Source organism: Eleutherodactylus coqui, chromosome 6, assembly GCF_035609145.1.
Source record: "Eleutherodactylus coqui strain aEleCoq1 chromosome 6, aEleCoq1.hap1, whole genome shotgun sequence".
Classification (NCBI taxonomy): Eukaryota; Metazoa; Chordata; class Amphibia; order Anura; family Eleutherodactylidae; genus Eleutherodactylus; species Eleutherodactylus coqui.
The window spans coordinates 236,866,577-236,890,702 of NC_089842.1; the positions used below are offsets into that span (position 1 = coordinate 236,866,577).

The 24,126-nt window shown below is 46.5% G+C and overlaps 1 protein-coding gene across 2 annotated transcripts in view; it reads left to right on the forward strand.

Moving 5' to 3' along the window:
* The window catches only part of LOC136631641 (CD48 antigen-like), a 55,754-nt gene that overhangs the window by 9,856 nt on the left and 21,772 nt on the right, over positions 1-24,126 (forward strand). For both annotated transcript variants that reach the window (XM_066605924.1, XM_066605925.1), the window contains exons 2-3: positions 4,853-5,164; positions 13,902-14,198. In XM_066605924.1, the coding sequence (XP_066462021.1) occupies positions 4,853-5,164; positions 13,902-14,198 (609 nt within the window). The remainder of the gene's footprint in view (positions 1-4,852; positions 5,165-13,901; positions 14,199-24,126) is intronic.

The following is a 24,126-nucleotide window of genomic DNA, read 5'->3' on the forward strand; positions in this document are numbered from 1 at the left end:
TTCTTAAAGGGGTTGTCCCGCGAAACAAAGTGGGGGTATACACTTCTGTATGGCCATATTAATGCACTTTGTAATGTACATCGTGCATTAATTATGAGCCATACAGAAGTTATTCACTTACCTGTTCCGTTGCTAGCGTCCTCGTCTCCATGGTGCCGTCTAATCTTCAGCGTCTAATCGCCTGATTAGACGCGCTTGCGCAGTCCGGTCTTCTCCCTTCTGAATGGGGCCGCTCGTGCCAGAGAGCGGCTCCTCGTAGCTCCGCCCCGTCACGTGTGCCGATTCCAGCCAATCAGGAGGCTGGAATCGGCAATGGACCGCACAGAAGACCTGCGGTCCACCGAGGGTGAAGATCCCGGCGGCCATCTTCACAAGGTGAGTATGAAGATGCCGGACCGCGGGGATTTGGGTAAGTACTACCCGGTTTTTTTTTTTATCCCTGCATCGGGTTTGTCTCGCGCCGAACGGGGGGGCTATTGGAAAAAAAAAACAAACCCGTTTCGGCGCGGGACAACCCCTTTAAGGGAAGCTTGCTTTGATTAGTAAGGTCTTCCTTCTCCCTGCCTGCAGCCAATGTCGGAGTTGTGTATGGTCTGTGGTGAGGCACCTCCCAAGCTAAAGGGCCAGCGTGTAATTGCAACCTCTAGCGGTATGTCAGTGTATGTGTAGATAGATAGTATTATCACATAGTAACATCTGCCTAACATGAAGGATTTCATTGGACACGTTTGAGTGCTCATAAATAGCACCCAGATCTCACCAACCAAAACTAAAATCCTTATTTATCTTCTTGACAAATGCTGTGGTCAGACTGTCCCTGTCAGGACCGGCGGCTCTCGGGGTCTCCGTGCCCGGACCACCAGTCCTATCACCCGGGCTGCTGGGGTGCAGCGCAGGGGAGCCCCGGTCTTGGTGACCTCCGCTGGCTGCCGCAGTCCTGGACGCCGGCTCCGGCCGCGCGTGTCCCTATTGCCATGACTCCCGGGCGCTTTTTGCTCTGCTCTGTGCTGGGAGGGGCTGTTCTCCCAGTGTCTAATTTTGTCCTGCTGCTGTCAGATTCCCCGCCCCAATCAGCTGCTGGGGCGGGAGTTCTAACAGCATTTAACCCCTTGAGTGGCGGGTTTATTACTACCCTGTCGTGCCCACCAGGGCAGGTTTTTTAAATGGTCTAATCATTTAATTTCAACTAATTTTGCAGTCACGTTCCAAGAGCCATAACTTTTTCCTTTTTCCATTGGCTCAGCCATATTACGGCTTGTTTTTTGCGGGACAAGTTGTACTTTTTGATGACATCATTTTTGGTATATATTATGTATTGCATAACGTTTGTAAAAAAATTTGTAGGGAGATTGGGAGAAAAAACAGAAGTTCTGCCATTTGTTTTTTGGATTTCATTTTTACGGCGTTCAGCGTGCAGAATAAGGGCTCAGTCACATGGGCGTTTATTGCCGCGATTTGCGCATGCGCATGCGTCTGGCGATTTTTTTAAAACCATTGCTTTGCAATGGTATCGGACACATGAGCGCTTTTTATGCGCTCGTCCGATAAATTAGAGAACAGAAATCGCAGATCGCACCTATCTGCGATCTGCGATTTCTGTTCTCTTCTCTATATGCGCTCAATGGGGCCGGCGGCAGCAGCGCCGACCCCATTGAGAACATATAGAAGACAAATCATTCTTCTCTGCCACAGCTGGAACAGCTGTGGCAGAGAAGAACGATGTTTGCCCATTGAATTCAATGGAGCGGCAATACAGCCGCTCCATTGAAAGCAATGGGCTGCCGGCGTGCGCGGGGTTAATTGTCGGGAAGGGGTTAAATATATAACCCCTTCCCTGCAATGCATCCTGAAAAGTGAATAAATAAAAAAAAAGGATGTACTCACCTGCTCCCGGCAGCCTGAGATCCCCGCGGCCGTCCTGCAGTGGGTGTGAAGGAGGTGTGACTCAGGCTTGCCCCTAATTGGCTCAGCCTGAGCCAATCAGAGGCTGATCTCAGTCACACCCATTCATGAATTCATGAATGGGTGTGACTGAGACTTGCTTCTGATTGGCTCAGCGCTGAGCCAATCAGGGGCAAGCCTGAGTCACACCCCCTTCACACCCACTGTAGGCCGGCCGCCGGGATCTCCAGCTGCCGGGAGCAGGTAAGTACATACATTTTTTTTATTTTTTCACTTTTCAGGATGCATTGCAGGGAAGGGGTTATATATTTAACCCTTTCCCGACAATTCATCCCACACTCGCTCGCAGCGCTTGCATTCAATGGAGCCGCTGTATTGCCGTCTCCATTGAATGCAATGCGCTGGACAGCTCCGGCCCGTTTCTAATGAAACGCGGCTAGGAGCAGATTTTCGGGCGATTTTTGGGCCGATTTTTCGGCGCCGGTCACGCGATTTGCGCATGCGCATCCGTCATGCGATGCGCAAATCGCGTGAAAAAACGCCAGTGTGACTAAGGCCTCAATAATGTGATAACATTATTCTCACACGATTCCGGCAATACCAAGTTTATACGTTATTTTTTTTTTTTTTGCTATTTTGTACATTTAAAACATTTTTTTCTTAAAGGTTTGCTTTTGTGTCGCCACATTCCAAGAGCCGTATTAGTTTTATTTTTCCATTTCCAGAGATCTTAAAGGCCTTGTTTTTTTTCGGGATGAGCTCTAGTCTTCATTTATCTAATTTTTTGGAACATGTAAAATTTTGATCGCTTTTTATTCCATTTTTTCTAGTGACAAGATTAACAAAATCTGTAATTCTGGCATGTTTTTTATATTTATTTTTCACTGCATTCTCTGAGCAGCATAAATAATATATTAAAGTATTTCTACTGGCCGGTATGATTATACCAATACCAAATTGCCATAGTTTTTTACTTTTTCACGACTTTTTCACACTTTAAAAGAAAAAAAAAAAAGTAATAAAAGCTTAAATCACCCTCCTTTTGCCATATCTATAATAAAAAAGTCTAAATCATAAAGGATAAATACATATTTGGTATCGCCTCGTCCGTAAATGTCCAATCTATCAAATCATTATTTACCCCGCACGGTGAACGTAGTCCGAAAAAACATAAAGAACGCCACAAATGCACTTTTTTAGTCACCCTGTCTCCCAGAAAAAATGCAATTAAAAGCGATCAAAAAGTCATATGTATTCCGAATTTGCACTAATGTAAACTACAATACATCTTGCAAAAAATGCACGCAGAAAATGCAGCAGAAAATAATTTTAATAAATTAAATGTCTTTGAAAAAAAATACAAGTACTACAGCAAAAAAAAAAAAAAGCTATACAAAATTGGTATTGTAGTAATTGTTCTGACCCATAGAATAAAGCTATCATTTCATTTTTGTTGCAGTTTGTGCGCCGTAGAAACAAAACGCACTGAAAGATTGCGCAATGTCATTTTTTTTTTCATTTTACTCCACTTAGAATCTTGTAAACGGTTTTCAGTACATTATATGGTACTTTATATAGAACCATTGAAAAATACAACTTGTCCCGCAAAAAACAAGCCCTCATGCAGCAACGTTGATGAGTAAATAAAGGAGTTAGACTGCAGCATTGAAAGGGTTAACACAGCAGAGATCAGAGGTTTTCTCTGATCTCTGCTGTAAGAGCTGGTGCCTGGCTGTCCTCTGACAGCCAGGCACCTGCTCTCCCTGCCACAGAGACCATTGGCTTGCTTCTGACAAGCTGATGGTCTCTATGGCAACCTGTAAATAAACCATTGCAGGAGTTTGAATTCAGAAGTGGGAGATTGCCGGCAGATCGGCAATATCTTCCTGCTTCTGTTTATCAAAGTCCTGCACTGGTTCTTTGTTGGACTGTGCAGGCAGAGCACACTGAAACAGCTTGTGGCATTGTGCTCTGCAGCTCCCAAAGTAATACATAGCCTGGGAATCTTCTGGGCTATATCGCTATGGGCAGTGGAGCTCGTCCCGGAAAATTTCCGGGCATGCCACTCAAGGGGTTAAACTCCTCAGTTTCTCCTAATCCCTGCAAGTGTATGTTTGTCTCCAGGTTACACCCGCATTATTCTGATCTGATTTCCCATTGTGACCCTCTGCTTTGGACCTGACTTTGACCTTGCCTGATCCCTGGTACCGCGTATTCTCCTGTTGCCGACCCGGACTTCTTGACTTGCCTCTGTGTCTGTTTGTCTCTGTATTTGTTTGTAAGTCTGACCCCTTGCCACGCTTCCCTAGTGAGTATAGGGACCGTCGCCCAGTTGTCGCGACGTTGGGGCCTAGCCCAGGGGGGCAAGTAGGTAGGGACAGGGGTTGCGGGTAGCTTTTAGGGACTTCCACTACCTGGACCCCTGTTCCTTGACAGCCCCCCTCCATTATTTCTGCTATTCACATGATTTTTACCAGACATCTGACTTGGTTTATCCCGTGCTACAAGGATAACTCAGTTTCTAGGTCTGTAGATTCACACCAGGTACCTGGCACTCCTTTCATTACCACCCTGCACTCTCCAGCCGTCGCTTCAGACATTGTATGCTCACCTGATATCTGGTTCTCCCCCTAATGATGACATCGAGGGCTTCACCTCTCCTCCCAGTAATCACATCCAGAGTTTCACCTCTCTTCCCCAGTAATGACATCCGGAGAGCTGATCATTCTACGTGGAGTAGTCTGGTGTTTCATAGTCCATCTGGCAATGTACTGATCTGGGAGGGAGACGAGGGAGCTGGCAGCTCACTAATATACCAGCCATTCGGCATTTGCCAGATAGGACAGATTGCCAGTCTAGTGCTGTTAGTGGCCAAAGGGTGAATCTCTATGTGACAAGACAAGTATGCTGGTATTCTGTACATGAAATACTCTTCATCTTATGTCTTCAGGACGACCTGCTGTCCTTCTCCCAGTACCCGGAATAATAGGCCAGTCTGTTAATCTGACGCTTCCTGTGGATCAGACCGGGCCAGAAGAAGAAGAAATCTTCTGGACTTTGCAGAACATTATTCTCGCTCATTTCACATATAATCACTTGAAGATAAGAAATGAGAAGTTTAACCACAGACTGGAGACCCCGGACAACGGCAGAACACTGAGGATTACTAACCTGAGGAAGGAAGATGGTGGAATATACTCTGCAACTATATATTCAGCAGACAGGATGAAGTATAACACATCCTACAACCTGACTGTATACGGTAGGTGTATAATGGGGGTCTCTTAAAAGGAGGTTATAGGGGAAATATGAGCAAGGGGGCAGCAGAGAGAGATGGGAGTCTCAATGTCCTCCTGGGAAGCTCCTAGTTTTAGTGTTGCACAAGGGAACAATAATGGAATTGTGTTATGCAAAAGTATCCCACTATCTATATGAACACTTGAAGGAATTGTCAGAATCGAATGAAACTTTCTAATATTGATATAAGTAAGTGATCACAATATCAGAGAAAACTGACCCCTTGAAGAGAGGCTCTAGTACCCTGTTGTATCACCTCTAGCTTGGATACAAGATGTGTTACGGGCAAGCATGGAGGCTCTAGTACCCTGTTGTACCGCCTCTAGCTTGGATACAAGATGTGATACAGGCGGGCATGGAGGCTCTAGTACCCTGTTGTACTGCCTCTAGCTTGGATACAAGATGTGTTACGGGCGGGCATGGAGGCTCTAATACCCTGTAGTACTGCCTCTAGCTTGGATCCAAGATGTAATACGGTCAGGCATGGAGGCTCTAGTAACCTGTTGTACCGCATCTAGCTTTGATACAGGATATAATACAAGGGGAGCCGAGACTCTAGCACTCTGTTGTACCACCTCTAGCTTGGATGCTAGATGTGATACGGGTGGGAGTGGAGGTATACAGGTTCCATATGGTATCCTGCGGCATATCGCTCAACATTTGCTATAATTGAGCTTCTAGATTATGCAAACTCATAGACTATAGAAGTTGGCATCCTAGATGGTCCCATACATGTTCTATTGGCGATAATATGGTGACTGGGCAGCCACAGATATGTGACAATGTTTTGGAGACATTCCTGTGACACCCTTGTGTGTGCGGCCGAGCATTATCCTGCTGCCTCTTGGAAGCTGCCATGAGAGGAACACATGTGGCTGCAGGATGTCCTGAACATGTAGCTGAGCTGTCATTGTCTCTTGTACCACTACTAAGGAGGACCAACTATTGTATGTGATGGCCTCCCAGACCATCACACCAGCAGTGGGGGCAGTGTGCCATTCCACAGCAAAGGCAGGATTGAGACGATCACTCCTCGGTCTCCAGACATGAACATGGCCATCATCAATGCCCAAACTAAACTTGGATTTGTCACTGAAAACAACCTCTCCATAGCAGTCAAGCCTTGGCACTCTTGACACCACTGCAAACAGAGTCTACAGTTGGTAAGTATCAAAAGCAGAACACATAATGGGCTCTCTGAGACCAAGTGCATTTCAGCCAAGCACCTGGAAATGGTTCCGACAGACACAAGGACCAGTAACGATGGTGCCACCTGCATCTGGACAGCGGAAAAGAGTTGGAGCTACTTATGCTTGTCGGATGATGAGACGATCCTCTCTACTTTCGGGGCCGGCTTGAGCCTGGTTTCTTCATATGCATGCCCTCCAGCATCCACTGGTCCTAACACAGTCTAGTCAGAACGGTCCAGGTAGTGGCAACTTGTCGATACGACCACTCAGCTTCTCACATCCCAATAATGCGCACCTCTCAGACACTGGTAACTAGCTAAAATCTCTTCAATTACATCATAAAGCCATGTCTAGTGGTTATCAAGCTCTACGCAACCAGAAAAAGAGGTCCAATACACACAAGTAGCCTATAAAAAGGCTCTCAGAGGCTAAGGGTGGAACCACTTTTAAGGCCTCAGATGGCAAGACCATCTAATCACACCACAACTCTAATAATTGAATATCTGTCTGAGATGTAACTGCATGCTGAATTTGGCAGCAAAGTGACAACTCCTTTTAGGTGATTGATTATTTATGTTTACAAAGAGCTTATGTATACATGAGAAATAACACTACATCTGGCCTTTATATGACTCGTGTCCTGCATTTATCACCAGTATTCCCCTCTGCAGGCTGCATCTGGGATTTTGAGTTCTCTCTTAGTTGGCTAGTGGAGATTGCTTTCATGGTGTATTTTACGTACTGTGCACATGGAAAACTAAATATATCAAATAGAAAGGAATCAGGTCACCCATTCTTTTTAATTCAATTCAGCCGGTTCAATTAATTCAAGTGCAAGGAAATCCTGGTGGACTGCTGGTAACTGTGCTTCTCCATAATCAATGCATAAAACTCCAGAACTTCCTTAAAAATGTATCTTTTATTTCTTAATCCATAAAAACAATTTCCATGGTGTCTATGCCAAAGCACCTATGTGTTTCTAGCATTACCACTCTTACTGATGGCATTCAAGCAATGAAAATCTGAAGCATTAAAAGTCATCTCAACCAATCTGAAACTGGAAAAACAATCATGTGACATTGCTGCTATAATAGCATCCAGCATAAACTATTTCTCATTCCCCATTATTTTCTCATTCCCCATTATTTTCTCATTCCCCATTATTTTCTCATTCCCCATTATTGACATATTAATACTATACATGTAGCAAATTGGCCTCATATTTTAATTCAAATTTATATCGAGATCGCAATTTAAAAATTCAAAAGGATTCATGGCGCATAAACATAGTAACATAGTATCATATTATGTAAGGCTGAAAAAAGACTTGTCATTCCAGTTCAGCCTATTACCCTCCAATGTTGATCCAGGGGAAGGCAAAAAACCCCAATGAGGTAGAAGCCAATTTTCCCCATTTAAGGGTGACTACCCACTACAGTTTTTTTTTTCACTGCAAAATTTGCAGCGTTTTTTTTCTGCAGGGGTCTATGGGACTTGTAATGTTAAAATCGCGATCGCGCAAAATCGCAATTTACAGCAAAATCCTGATTTTGCGCGATTTTAACATTACAAGTCCCATAGACCCCTGCAGAAAAAAAAACGCTGCGAATTTCACAGTGAAAAAAAACTGTAGTAGGTAGTCACCCTAAGGGGAAAAAATCCTTCCCGATTCCAATCTGGCAAAAGGAATAATCCCTGGAACACTGACCCTTTTGAAGTTATTAATGATTATAACATGTAATATTGTATCTCCCATAAAGACATTCAGGCCCCTCCTGTACTTTTTTATAGAATGTGCCATTACCACGTCCTCAGACAGAGAGTTCCATAGTCTCACTGCTCTTACAGTAAACAACCCCCTTCTATGTTGTGTAGAAATCTTCTTTCCTCTAGATGCAGAGAGCGCCTCCTTGTTTCAGTCCTGGGTATAATAGATAATGGGAAAGATCTCCGTACTGACCCCTGATATATTTATATAGTTATTAGAGCGCCCCCTTGTTACAGTCCTGGGTATAAATAGCTGATGGGAGAGTACTTTGTATTGTCCCCTGATATAGTTATACATAGATATTAGGTTGGCCCTCAGCCATCTTTCTAAACTAAATAATCCCAACTTTGCTAACCTCTCTGGGTGTTGTAGTCCGCCCATTCCGTTTATTACTGTAATTGCTCGGTCCAGTCTAGAACTTACCCCCTTGTAGAAACGGATCAGATTGGTTGAACAGGAGTGATCTATCATAAACCCGCACTGATACAGAGTTATACAACTATATTACTCCAGAATAGCATCTCTTAGAAACCCTTCAAACATTTTACCCACAATAGAAGTAAGACTTCCAGTGGAACAGACCCCGTCACTATAGAGCTATTTAAATATAAGAAACAAGGGTCTATGTATCACATTACTTAATTCCCTTAAAACCCAGGTGTGTATCGCATAGAAACCCAGTGATTTATCTATTTTTAATCTTTTTAAGACTGCTTTGCGCTTCTTCCTGGGTTAGATTAGTGACATCTAGTGGAGAGTTTACATTATCACTCTGCATCTCATCTGACATTTCATTTTCCTCTGTGAATACACTGGAGAAAAGACTTTGAGTCGGGTCTTGATCCAGTTTGCTGTAGTATCTGGTGGCAGTCAGCTGTCTATTGGACATCCTATAAAAGCCTGGCCCTTCCTGTAGCTATTGTGCTTACAGCTATGATCAAGCTCCTCTTCTCAATCTACAACAAGCATCCAGAGACTTCCCAATAATGACTCCTGGCTTCCTTCTGACAACGCTACCTGCCTCCTCCCTTTGCACCGCGATCTGTGACTTCCAGATAATGACTCCTGGATTCCTCCCGACAATGCCAACCATCTCTTCCATCTGCACCGCAAGCTGAGATTTCCCAGTAAAGACTCCTGGCTATCCTGACTACTCTTAGTGACCTGCAAGGCTACTACAACCATGGCTCCTATCCAGTGCCAGAAGAAGTTACAAAATAATTGTGCCATAATATGGAGTCCATAGTAATCACCTCGTGGAAGCAAGTTACGGAGCTTCAGGATTTTGTGCCTTCTATCAAGAGAAGTTCGCTGTACTACAGACACTGGTGCTAGATCATCAAAACAAATCAGTTTACAGAGGCAGCTTCTGGACTTGCATCAGTTAGATGTCCGCATGCCACTTTCAGCAAAGTTCGTCGGGGATCGCCATCAGTATTGAAGGTTTCTAAACCAATGCTGAATGTATTTCCAGATGCAGCCCGCCTTGTTTACCAGTGACAGGAAAATCATCAACCCCCTCACTGATGAGGCACTTGCATGGCCTCACCAACAGTAATCTCCTCAACAGCATTGCTGCTTTCACTACTGCTATGGATCAGATCTTTGATGATTCCAATCGCTGTGCTACAGCTGAAGAAAGGTTACACAACCTCCAACAAGGGCAATGCTCCATTGCCGAATTTCAGCACTGGGTGCCTGATACCACATGGAACCTTGCTGTCCAGCAGAACCAATTTTGACGCAAAGTATCTGAAAGTATAGAGGACGAGTTTGCCAGAGGGTAGACTCCTGGTAACCTGGAAGACTTCATACAACTATGCATCTGAATTGACCAGAAGCTCTCTGAGAGGTAAAAAGAGAGACTGCGAGGTTTTGACAACAACCATATTTACTCCTCCAGCCAGTCCTTGTTGAGTCCACAGCCAAGGATTGAGGCTGCGCCATGATCGATGCAGGTGGACATCATCTGTAAATCCCTTTTACGCCACTGAAAAAGAAAGACGTCATGTTGAAAATCTATGTACTGCTGGATGACACTTCTCCCCCCCCCCCCAGCTCAGTACCAGAAATTCCCAGCTCAGAACCAGATGTTCTCTACAACAAGAGGCTCCAAACTCGCACAAGATCGTTACAAAATAATCACGCCCAATGTGGAGTCTGTTGTGGCCACCCTGAGGAAACAGGTTGCTCAGCTCCAAGAGTTTTGTGCACCTACCAGGGAAAAGTTGCTGAATTGCAAAAAGAAATAGAAGGTTTACAGAGGCAATTACTGGAAGTGCGCAACTTAGGTTTAGATGTCTGTATGCCACTGCCAGCGAAACCTGGTGGAGTTCGTCACCAATATCAAGGATTCTTTAATCCGTGCCATATGTACTTCCAGATGTAACCCACTCCATTTACCAGTAACAGAAGGAAGGTATTATTTATCGTCAACCTCCTCACAGATGAAGCACCTGCATGGGCCTCGCTGTATGTGGAAACCAACACTAACCTCCTCGACAGTCTCAATGCTTTTACTACCACTATGAATCAAGTCTTTGATTACCCAAATTGCTGTGCCTCAGCAGACGGTAGGTTACATAACCTGCATCAAGGGCAATGCTCTGTTGCTGAATATACAGCAGAATTTCGCCACTGGGTGACTGACACCACATGGAACCTAGCCACCCAAAGGAGTCAGTTTTGACATGGATTGTCAGAGCCAGTAAAAGATGAGCTTGCCAGAGTTGAGACCTCTGGCAGTTTGAAGGACTTTATTTAGTTATGTATATGATTTGATCAGAGACTCATAGAACAAATGAATGAAAAGCTGTGGGTTGTTGGGAACCATGCTGCCTATTCTTTCAATCAACCAGTGTTTAACACCCAGCAAAAGACTGAAACCATACCCGAGACGATGCAGAATGATGTCATCTGCAAACCCATTTAAATTAGCAGAAAAGGAAAGGCACCATACAGAGAATCTGTGTGTCTATTGTGGGGGCTCCAAACATTATGCTATTAATTGCTCCGACAAGTGCCAAAAAACTATTGCCTTTACCAGTGCTAAGACCATAGGCAAATCTGATGTTCCCAAACAGCCGGGTTTGGTGTCACAGGCCATCCCATTGATAATTCAAGATAAAGATGAGATATCGCCCCATCTTTTCACTTTGTCATTCCCATACAGGTCCTAATTGGGGACCAAAAACTACAATGCTCTACTATATTGGATTCTGGAGCTGGATGGAATTTCATGAATGGAAAACCGCTTTTAGACAAAATGTCATAGTTGAACCAAAACAAAGGAAAATATAAATTTTCCTAAAATGTAACTTTTATTAATGTTATTAAAATCAAGGCACTCGAAAAAAAAAAATCAATAAATAGCTGAAATGTGAGGCTACATGGCCGTGTAGTATATTACAGTATGGGCCAGCTATTATGACAGATACTACACTTTCGGCTCTAGACACAAAGAAAACAGAAATAATCTTGCAGTGTGTATGCTGTAGAAACAAGATGCGCCCAAAGATGGCGAAATTAATTTTTTTTCCATTTCACTCCACTTAGATTTTTTAAAAGGTTTTTTCAGTGAATTAAATATTACCATTTAAAAATACAACGTGTCCCGCAAAACAAAAGTCCTTAGACATCTATGTTGATGGATAAATAAAAGAGTTATGATTTTTCAAAAGTGGGGAGGAAAAACCAAAAATGGGGGAAAAAAAGGGCCGCATCCTTAATGGGTTAATGAAGTGCTGGAATTTTATACATTTATTCTGGAGAAGCACATAGAAAACTGCAGATTTTGCTCCCTACCCAAAGAGACATTACGGCATCAAATAGGCACTAGAGAAGTACTGAGCAGTGGAGATGATATTTCAGTAGTTATAACAGTAAACAATCACTTACTAATAGCTGCAGAATCTGTGTGAGTGCCTCTGCTAGTCTCTCCCTCCTTCTCTCTTCCTGTATTTTCTATTGACTTCTGTGGGCAGCATCAGTCACCCCTCCATTTTCTATTCGCCATCCTATCTTTCTTAATGGGGTGGACAACAAATTCAAATTAGAAGGAAGAAAGACCCCTAGTGGGCAGCACAAGAAATCTTTCAAAAGCGTCATTTTAGGTAAAGTGATTTGCATTTTTTGCGGTTATCACACTGGCTATTACAAAGTAACAAGTTGTTTGAAAAATTAGTGTAAAGGGTGGTTGGTTATCGTGACGGGGGTCTGCTCTCTTCTCCTGCAGGCACCTATCCCCTGGCATCTGCCTGGCCGATCCCATACCAACAGCCGCCATGTGCCACTATAAAAAAGGGGCATGTTGTGGAAAGTATTTAATATTCCTATTAATTTGATCGTGACGCCAGTGCTTTACAGCACAAAATGTGATGGGTGATGAAGATGATGAATAACTCACACCAAGCCAGGGCTTAGTAAAATAAACATACTTAATTATCCATTTTTTCCTTTTCTCTTTTGTGATGGAGATGATAGAAATTATATTGGTTTACAGTACAGTCAATCCGCCACAATTACACTTTTACTCCTTTAAACCCACATTACCTTGCCTCCTGCAGGCGCTGGTGGACCGTTAGGCTTTAGTGGAAATTTGGAGCCTTATCTCTCCTGATTGTGAGAAAGGCGCTGCTGAAGGGGCCTCCTGACATAACAGGCTCCCAGGAAATCCCGATAATAGATTGTGTATGGCAAGCCGGTTTTGGTAGCACTTATCTCTCTTTAGCGATCGCTTGCTTTCTTTCTCTCCAGGAATCAGCGCCGTTCCTGGTGTTCCACCAGGACATGGGATACCCCTTTGAAAGGCCTACCCTCAGTTCCTTGGACTGGTCCCATGCTACCCTCAGGGTGGAAGATGGTAGAGCCCCGTGACAAGGCCCAAACCCTACCCCGCTGTCTCCTAGGCTGAGGGCCCGCTCCTAGGATGCTGCAATTGTCCATGCATTCTTCAAGGGTGATGTTCTATGTCCTAGGTCAAGGATTTCTTTGACAGTTATATCGGCTGTTGTTTTTGAGCTTTCCTTTTGTAGTATGACTTGGGTCCAGAGAGTATCCAGATGAGAAGTGGTTGTAGAGTCAAGTGAATTAGGGCTCAATGGGGTTGAATTTAAAGAGAGTGATGGATCTTCGTTAGATGAAAGGCAATAATCATCCAGGGATATTAATGTGGGTATAGGTTAGGATGTGCGCTTTGTTGAAGAGCAGGAATTCTAGTTATATTTTCTGGATTTAATTTGAAAGGGACTAATTGTTGGTATATTTTACATAGCTTGTCTAATGAGTGGAGGAGGGTTGGATAGAAGAAAGGGCCTCTTCCAATATATGTACTCTTCAAGGCGCTTGTCGCAGGCACAACTTCACCAGGATATCCCATATGTGTCGTGTTGTGATCCATTTCAAGCCACCAAAGTTGAAAATGTCTCGTTGGTTAAGCATTAATTAAGAATAGTTCACCAAGTATCAGATGAGTAATATTTACATGGTTGTTATATTGTATCCAGCCACTAGATGGTAGCAGTGTCTATGTGTTATGCAATGTAGAAGGTATCCACTAATTATAGGTGATCCCTTTTCAATGCTAGCTGTGGCATTATATAGGGTGGAAATAAAGGATCGCTGCAATGAAGTTATAATGGCACCTTACTGATTGTCCTATTAAATATTGCAGCAAAGAAAATGTAATTAACCCCTTGTACTGAGACTCGGATGAACTTAACAGATTTCCTATTTTCCGACTACAGAGCCCGTTCCCTCTCCGGCTATACAGACTGAATGCAGGAAACCTACTATAGATGGATGTAATGTTACTCTTCATTGTTCTGTCCCATCGAATACATCAGATGTCTCCTATACTTGGAAATGTAGACAAAACAACACTGAGTATCAGCTGTGTAATACTGGGAGTATCATCCAAATATCACTACCTCCAGACCACCAGGACATGGAATTCCTGTGTATAGTCCAGAACCCGGCCGACCAGAAGAACGTCTCCATTAATTTACACAACATCTGTCCCAAACTTGTTACTTCAAACAAAGGTAGGTAAGAAAGATGTGATGTATAAACCCATGGCAGGCATTAGCTACATGTAACCCATAGGCATACCGATAGAGGTCGCTATTGGGATGCAGCCCCCTGCCATATGCAGTCTCACTGCCATGGCCCGTGGGCCGGCTATGGGTGGAACCGAAGGAGGAGAGGGCTGTTACCAGGCAGCCAGCAGCCAATTACAGGCTGCAGACCCCCAGGAGCGATCTTCTCCCTTCCACTGAGAGACTGCAGTTGTGATTGGTCACCACTGCAGTCTGTCAGTACACTGCCAGCCGCATGATTGGTCCGGCTGGCGGTACACTGACACTGTTGGGAAGTGGAGCAGGAGAGAGCACAGGAGGAGTACATGCGGCGGTAACTGGTGTATGTATTCAAATATGTATATCTGGTATAAGTTATATCAGCTATACATATATAATTGTATACAGGAGATACACAGGTTACACCAGCATGGTCCACATCACTATATACAGGAAGATATACATTTCCTGTATACACTGATATGGACCATGCTGGGATAAGGCTAACTTCACACAGATGAGCGCTATATTTGGCCGTGAATCACGCCCTATATCACGCTCGCACGCATGCAATTTCCCCACAAATGCGAGATGGTTTTATATCAAAACGAGCGTATGTGCCCCTGTAATACACACATAAAAAACGCTGCACACTGCAAATACGCATTTACATGCGTATTTGCTGCGTATGATAAATCCCCATTACCTATATTGGTGCGTATAGCGCAGCAAAATAGCACATGCTGCATTTTTTTTATGTGTACAATATGCACGGGAAACAAAACACAGGTGTGAGCGGCCCAATAGAAATCAATTGGCTTTTAAGTGCCGTATATTGCGCGTTTGAAAAATCTGGGCATAATACGCAGGGCACATATGCTTCAGTAAGTGAGCCCTAACTTAACCCCATTTAAAACTATACTATTATCCAGTTTTAATATGATGATGTTATTCAGTTACGGTTTGGTGATGTTATATAGTCCCAAGACAGTGGTATTATTTAGTTATTATATAACCGTGATAAACAAACAATGGTGGTAATATGGAGCGTAGTGGGGGGCTCAAGCTAAACTTTTGCACCTGGGCCCATGAGCCTCTAACTACATGCCTGTTACTTAACCTGTACTGATCCTGAGTTACATCCTGTATTATTCACCAGAGCTGCACTCACTATTCTGCTGGTGGAGTCACTGTGTACATACATTACTGATCCTGTACTGATCCTGAGTTACATCCTGTATTATTCACCAGAGCTGCATGCACTATTCTGCTGGTGGAGTCACTGTGTACATACATTACTTATCCTGCACTGATCCTGAGTTACATCCTGTATTATACTCCAGAGCTGCACTCACTGTTCTGCTGGTGGAGTCACTGTGTTCATACATTACTTATCCTGCACTGATCCTGAGTTACATCCTGTATTATACTCCAGAGCTGCACTCACTATTCTGCTGGTGGAGCCACTGTGTACATACATTACTTATCCTGTACTGATCCTGAGTTACATCCTGTATTACACCCCAGAGCTGCACTCACTATTCTGCTGGGGGAGTCACTGTGTACATACATACCTTATCCTGTACTGATTCTGAGTTACATGCTGTATTATACTCCAGAGCTGCACTCACTATTCTGCTGGTGGAGTCACTGTGTACATACATACCTTATCTTGTACTGATCCTGAGTTACATGCTGTATTATACTCCAGAGCTGCACTCACTATTCTGCTGCTGGAGTCACTGTGTACATACATTACTTATTTTGTACTTCTCCTGAGTTACATCCAGTATTATACTCCAGAGCTGCCCTCACTATTCTGCTGGTGGAGTCACTGTGTACATACATTACTTATCCTGTACTGATCCTGAGTTACATCCTGTATTACACCCCAGAGCTGCACTCACTATTCTGCTGGTGGAGTCACTGTGTACATACATACCTTATCCTGTACTGATCCTGAGTTACATGCTGTATTATACTCCAGAGCTGCACTCACTATTCTGCTGCTGGAGTCACTGTGTACATACATTACTTATCCTGTACTGACCCTGAGTTACATCCTGTATTATACTCAGAGCTGCACTCACTATTCTGCTGGTGGAGTCACTGTGTACATACATGACTTATCCTGTACTGATCCTGAGTTACATACTGTATTATACTGCAGAGCTGTACTCACTATTCTGCTGGTGGAGTCACTGTGTACATACATTACTTATCCTGTACTGATCCTGAGTTACATCCTGTATTGCACCCCAGAGCTGCACTTACTATTCTGCTGGTGGAGTCACTGTGTACATACATACCTTATCCTGTACTGACCCTGAGTTACATCCTGTAGATCTTTTTATTATAAAAGTGAAAAACATAACAATAAACAGAACATAAATATCGCTCACTTGGCATAAGACAAACATAAAACAAAAACGAATCATCACTTATATTAACTGTACTTTGCCTTACTTCAGGACAAAGGAACAAAAGCAAAAGGTCCATCTGGTCCAAATAATACACACCGCACACTACACCAACCTGCACTCCAAAACTACACTCACTCATCCTCACCAATACATATACACTACAGACTACATATAACAATATACCCACATGTAAGAAAACATCCCTAACTCACAGGATCCAGCCTGAAATCCCCAAAAAAAGAAGAAAGAAGACGACTAATAACCAAAGCAATTATATAATAACAATAATGCAAATAACAAAAGTAGTAACAATAAGAACAACCCAATACCTTTTTTTTTTTTTATTTTTTTATTTTTTTTATATTTTTTGCAAGTTTTTTTTTTTTTTTATTAATTATTTATTTTTTTTTTTTTTAATGCCCACCACCTAAAAAAAATAAAACCTTACATAATCCTAAACTAACCCTATATCCAGACCAAACCACCACACACCCCAAACAACCCCCTACGGTGCAGCCTGGGAGCCACGCCTGCATCCCAAGTCCGTGCTCAATGTCTATGTCCAGGACGAGCCGAGCTGCACCGCATACACACACCCTGCCCGCCGCAGCCTGAGGGCCACGCCCGCACCAACAGTCCGTGCCCAGTGTTCATTGTCCGGGGCGTGTCAAGCTACGGCTGAGGCATAAATCCCCCCCCCTCCCCCCAATAAACCCCCACCCAACCTATCTATAACCCCTAACCCTATATACAAAACAAAACATAACATAACATATAACATCTCTTATACTACACAACTACAAACCAACACTACATATTAATACCCGAAAGCCTAAGGTTCAGTTACCTGCAGCCGTACATACTTTATCTTTGACCGAAAACAAAAACTCTACTAGTGTCACACTCAGCCCTCCACCAGGACTGGATATGATAAGCCGGGCCCCGACCAAATAGAGAAAAACTATCCCTATAGTTAATCTGTCCCTACAATGTCCCTACTCCTTCCCTAAAACTTACTCCAGAGAAACTGTCCCTACCTCTCCCTATTCTGTCCCTACAAAGACCCTATCAATAAGAAGACTGTCCCTAACGAAATACAAACCCTCTCCATAGGAGAGAGGCCTTAGTCGTGCCCAACCTCTCATAATCCAGAGAGCGCACCTTCACCAGGTCACCCAGGATGTTTCTATTCACCTCATCCACGGGGAGGATTTTCTCTTCCGTCGAAACTAGACACCGTGCGTTCCAAATGTGAAACCTAACCACTAGGCTGACTAAGAATAAAGTGCACCGGTCCCTGCCACCAAGGTCCCCGAATGCCCCATAGACCCATTCCGCATACGAGAGGCGTGCCAACCTGGGCCAACCAATGGAGGCTCCCACCCGTTTGTACACCTCTGTATTAAAGGGACACTGAAGCAGGAAATGCTCCATGCTTTCCAGTACGTTGCTACACTCCTGGCGGGGGCAACCGCTATCCACCAGTGGCCTGCTCTTCAAGTTGCCCCTTACATACAGTCTCCCGTGGAAACAGCGCCAAGTCAAGTCCCAAAACTTCAAGGGGATCCTGTCAGAATTCAATAAACGTAACCCTCCCTCCAGGTCCCGACTTGGGCAGTCCTTGAGCGCCAGGGGCTTCTGGAAATGGGTCAACAGAACCCTCTTATCGAGGAGTTTCCTCGACAGAGTTCTGATCTCCCACATCCCCAGACCCCACCGACGTATCATCTTCAGAACCACGGTAGCGTAAGCCGGAAGATGCCCGTGCGGCGTGCGAAGATCCTTCACTCGCCCTCCTGTCTCCCATTCCTGGAAGAAAGGCCGAAGCCATCCCCAACAGGAGAATACCCACGGAGGAGCCCTCTCTTGCCAGAGGTTGCCTATATTGATCTTAACAAAGGTGTTTACGAGAAACACCACGGGGTTGACCATAGATAACCCCCCTAGTCTCCTCGTGCGATATGTGACATCTCTCCTAATTAGGTTCAACCTGTTCCCCCACAACATTAGGAAGAACAGGTTGTAGACCCGGGTCCAGAGAGGTTCTGGCAAAATGCATACGCTGCCCAGGTAGATGAATAAAGGGAGCAGGTATGTTTTGATCAGGTTAACCCTTTCCCGAAGGGTCAAAGACCAACCCTTCCACTGGGCCACCTTCTGAGTGGCACCATCGAGCCTGACCACCCAATTTTGCATGGGGTAATCTCCCCGGCCAAATTTGATGCCGAGAACTTTAGCCGAGTCCTGGGGCACTGGAAGGGTGTCCGGGAGACCAAATGTAGGATCTCCCCTTCCTAACCAGAGACTTTCGCACTTATCCCAGTTGATGCCGGACCCGGATGCTTCCGAGTAGCGATCCACCTCTGCCATCACGTACTCTGCCTCCCCCCTCGAGGACACAAAGACGGTGACGTCATCAGCGTACGCTGCCACCCTGAGGGCGGCTTCCGGCACCGCCCGATCCATCCCGACCCCCGCCATAGGCCCACCATCAATCATCCTAAGGAAAGGATCAATGGCAAACACGTACAGCAAGGGGCTCAGAGGACAACCCTGACGGACGCTAGACCCAACCTCAAATGGGTGGCCGACCCAACCGTTCACTAGCGGGAAAGTCTCAGCCCCCACGTACAATGTCCTGAGCCAATTGACAAACCCCACTGGCAGGCCATATCTCAGAAGAACAGACCAGAGGTACTCGTGATTAACCCGATCAAACGCTTTGGCCTGATCCAAGGACAGCAGGTACCCCTCCCAGTGACCAGCCCTACCCTGCTCCACTGCCTCCCGGACACCTAGAACAGCACTAAAGGTGCTACGGCCTGGAACAGAGCAATGCTGGGCGCCCGAGAGGAGCCGGGGTGCAAACTTGACCAGCCGATTAAACAGCACTTTTGCCAGAACCTTCCTGTCCGTATTGAGAAGCGCTATGGGACGCCAGTTCTCAATACGGCTCGAGTCTTTACCCTTTGACAGAAGGATCAAAGCCGACCTCCTCATTGACTTTGGGAGAGTGTCCGAGGAAAGACACTCATTGAAAACCTCAGTCAAGAGGGGACTCAAGAGGTCCTTAAAGGTCTTATAGTACTCAGATGTTAAGCCATCCGGTCCTGGCGATTTTTTGAGCGCAAGCCCATCAATCGCCAGTTTAACTTCCTCTATGTTGATCTCCTCTGTCAAAACATTAAGGGAGAGGTCATCCCCTGGCTCAGGAACAGCTTCAGCCAGGAAAGCCGACATCACATCTCGATCTAGATCCCTCTTCCTCAAAAGGTGCGAGTAGAAGGATCTGATGACTTCCAGAATCCCTGATCTGGACCTGTTCAGAGATCCCGTACCGTCGATCAGTCCAGTGACAACTTTAAGATTCACTGACATCTTGCAGTTTCTGTAAGGGTCAGGTGAGTGGTACTTCCCGAAGTCCCTCTCAAAAACCAAAGATGCGTGCCTATTATACTGGCACCCTTTGAGCAAAGACTTCACTCTGGAGATCTCCTCGCGGCTACCTCCAGTCGAGACGAGATGTTCGAGTTTCCTCCTCAGGCCCTGATAAAGACGATACTTACTCAGGCTCCTGAGGCTAGAGAGCTGGCGGAAGAACCTCGCAGCCCTGATCTTGAACATCTCCCACCACTCTGACTTACTGCTACAAAGATCCAGTAATGGTACCTGGCTCTGCAGAAAATCCTCAAAGGACTGTCTTATCTCTGCTTCCTCCAGGAGTGATGAATTCAGCCTCCATAAGCCTCTACCCATCCGGGGGGTCTCTGCAACATTCAGGGAAAACAAAATCAGACAGTGGTCGGAGAATTCCACCTCAACAACAGAAACTGGTGAAGAGATGGCTTCCTCCTTCAAATAAAACCTATCTATTCTAGACCTGCACTCGCCTCTATAATAGGTGAAACCCGCGTGGCCTGGGGTGTGCCGGATGTGGACATCCACCAGGCGAGCTTCGCTAGCTATGCTATTAAGCGCGACGCTATCATAAGTCAGCTTGCCTAGGGAGCCTCCCCTGTCACGGGTCCTCGTGACTGCGTTAAAGTCACCCCCAAAGATCACCTGCCGACTAGTAAAAAGGTACGGCTTGATCCTCATAAAGAGATCCTTGCGGTCCCGCTTGGTTTGGGGACCATAGATGTTGATTAGCCGAAGCTCTTGTCCCTTCATGAGAACATCCAGGATCAGGCACCTCCCTATTTCTAACTCAATAACCCGTCGGCATTCAACTGCTGCGGTAAAAAGTACCGCCACTCCGCTATATGGCTCGGCCGCAAGAGACCAATAAGATGGACCAAACCTCCATTCCCTCCTTGCCTTGTGCACAGCTGCCAAATTTGGCAGCCTGGTCTCTTGCAAAACAAAATGTCGGCTTCAACGCGGCCGAGAAAATCAAAGGCCGCAAATCTAGCCATATCAGACTTAATGCTGGCAACATTAATGGATGCCAGCGTCAACGGAGCGGGTGCCGCCATCATTGGTGATTGAGTTAGATGGCTTTCTTCTTCCCACCCCCCTTCTCATCAGGGTCTGAGGATGACCCCTTGCCACGTTTCTTGGACACTGAAAGGTCCATGGCAAGGGGCTCCTCAACCTCGTCCTCCTTGCCACTGGGCTCTGGGCCAGCCCTCCCCCTGGATGTCACCAAACCCCCACAAGAGGAAGGCTCAGCACCCCCTGTAGGCCTCACGCTTGTCCTAGGCACCTTTCCCTCCGAGGACGAGAGAGCTTGGTACCTGTTGGAGAGCCCAACAAGAGGAGAGTTTGGATTGCCTTCCTGCACCTGGCCCGTTGCAGGGGAAGATTTCCCTTCCCTTTTTTTCATTTTCTTGGAGCCCTGCTTGCGCTTTTTCTTTTGCCACTCATCCTTGCCCTCACCCACACTTTCATAGTGGGAAGAATCTGAATAAGTGGCATCCTCTTCCCTTTGGATCCTCCTGACCTCCTCATCCAGCTCCCTGTCCCCTGGAGCCTCAGCCACATGATTTGCGTCCGGAGCAGGGGCCAGCATTGACCCACCTGCCACCTGGGTTTCTACCAGCTCCCTGCCCCTTCCGCGCTTCTCTTGGCGCCTTAGCTTGGCTGCCCCAGCATGTTTGTTCTTCCTTGGCTCCTGGGCTCCATCGCCTCTGCTGGTCCCCTCCCCTGCAGAAGCAACCTCACGGCTCTCCTCCGCTGGGGCCATGACCGCATTGGCGAAAGAGCGCGGACAGCGACTGAATGGGTGACCGAGGTCACCACACAGGTGACACCTAATCTCTGCACAAGATGCCGCAAGATGACCTACCTCGCCACACAGAGCGCACTTGATGACGTTACAGGCTGCACTCAAATGTGTGGGGTCGCCGCACTTGTGACAGAGCTTCGGCTGCCCCTGGTAGAAGGCCAAGATACGATCCCTGCCAAGGAAGGCCGCGGATGGTATGTGGGCCACCGAATTCCCTGAACGCTTAAGTTTTACCATAAACGTCCAGGCTCCGGACCAGATGCCGTGTTCGTCCCGGTTCTTATTGGGCATGTCCACCACCTCTCCGTACCGACTTATCCAAGTCATGAAATCATAACAAGAGAGGGACTCGTTACGAGTCAAAACGGTCACTCTCTTGACTCCAGTCTGGCGGGTTACCACTTGTGCAGCGAAACCGCGCCAGCCGGGCTCGTCCTTCATCAGCTCATAATTCCCCCAGAAGAGCTCCAGGCCCTCCGGGCGAGCAAAGCTGATGTCGAACTCAGACGTGCCATAAGGATGGATCAGGGCATAGATGTCATTCGCCCTGAAACCCATCTTCAGCAGAAGCTCCACCACCTTACTCCTGGATGGGCACGCGTCATTGCCTCTCCACTGAAGACGAGCCACATTCCTACGGCCAATGTCCTGCCCGGTTGTCGGCAGGGACCAGACAGTCTCCCCCCTTTGTTCTCGGAAGGCACCAAGACCATGTCTCTCCACCCAGAGAGACAAATCCACAACTCTGCCCCCTACATTCATCGAGCTCTCCCCCCTCCTCAAGGCCTCCAGGAGGCGCTGTTGCAAAACGCCGTCCCCAGAGCCCAAAGACAAGGAGGACGCATCCCCCCTCCCTCCAGCGGCGACACTAGCATAACTTCTACCAGATGTTGTCGCCGCTGGAGGGGCGACTGGATCCTGACCCACGCCCTGACTACCCTCCGAAGCCCCACCCACCCGTAAACAAGGTGGCATACTTGCCGGGGAACCGGGGACAGCTGTTCCTGCAGGAACAGGGGCAGCAGGAACAGGGGCAGCAGGGGTACCAACAGCCGCATCCATTACCTCACTCACTTCTCCATTCGCTGCTGGACCAGGACCCATGTAATCTTTACCATTAACTTTCCCTTTATGCCCTGAGGGCAAGTCCATGGCACTTCCGGTGGGTGGCTGAAGATGCACTTCAACATTTCTCTGGACATTGGTGGCTGTAGCTCCGCCCACCTTAGCCACTCTAGGAGTTGTAGTTCCTCCAACTTTCCTTGCAGGATCTTTACCATGTGTGGGAGGGTCGGCAGACCCAGCCACCACCCCCTGCGCCCCCTCCGCACCGGAAAGGCGCTTTAGGGACACAGGGGGGACAGCTAAGCCACCACCGGTGGGACCTGGTGCCGGATCACGCCCCCCTCCCACTGGGACGTGACCAACAGCGCTAGCACCTCTGGACTGGCCGCGACTCTTCGCTTTCCCAATGCTCTTCTCCACCTCCTTTACTCCTCCATTCCCACTACTAGCACAAGCGGGCTTGGAGTTTTGGGCCGCATTAACCCTCTCTTCCCCAGTCCCCTGCACCGGACCCACCACAGAGCCCGGGACTAGGAGCTCAGGGTTACCACCCTGGTTTGACTTTGCAGCCAAACCAGAGTGCTTGGTGACATAAACAAACTTTTCTTCAATATACGTTTTTTCCTTTTTCCTCCTCTTTTTGCTTGAGGTCTCCGGGGGTAAATCATTCCCGAAATAGCAAGACTGCAGCCTCTCTGGGGACTCTTGCAGCTGTATCTGCCGCATTATCAGCGCCCCCTCTCCACTGCTGCTGCAGCTATCATCAGTGTCCTCTGAATCCGACTCGCCTGATGTGGAGGGCAGGCTGACCTGTTCAGCTGGGATGCTGGGCCCTGTAGTCCCACCTGGCAGTGCTGATTGCTGCTCTCCAGAGCACCCAGCTCGACCATCCTGAGCAGCATCGGATTCCACCGAGCTGCTGCTGCTGGAGTGCCTGGCAGAGCGCTCTTTAATAGCACCGCTGCTCACAGACGCCATTTTGATAAACCTCTCGTCATTTAACAGTTTTTCTTTGAAAGGTCCACTTCTTTGCAGAATCTTTTCCCTCTCCTCCGCATAAAACTCAATGGCCTCCTCACAAGCTTCAATCTGCCGTGATATGGCCAGTTTCCTGGTACGGGATTTTGCCCGCTTCGCATCATGTCGGGCAGCGTGCAGCTCCTGCGTATATTTATTCAGC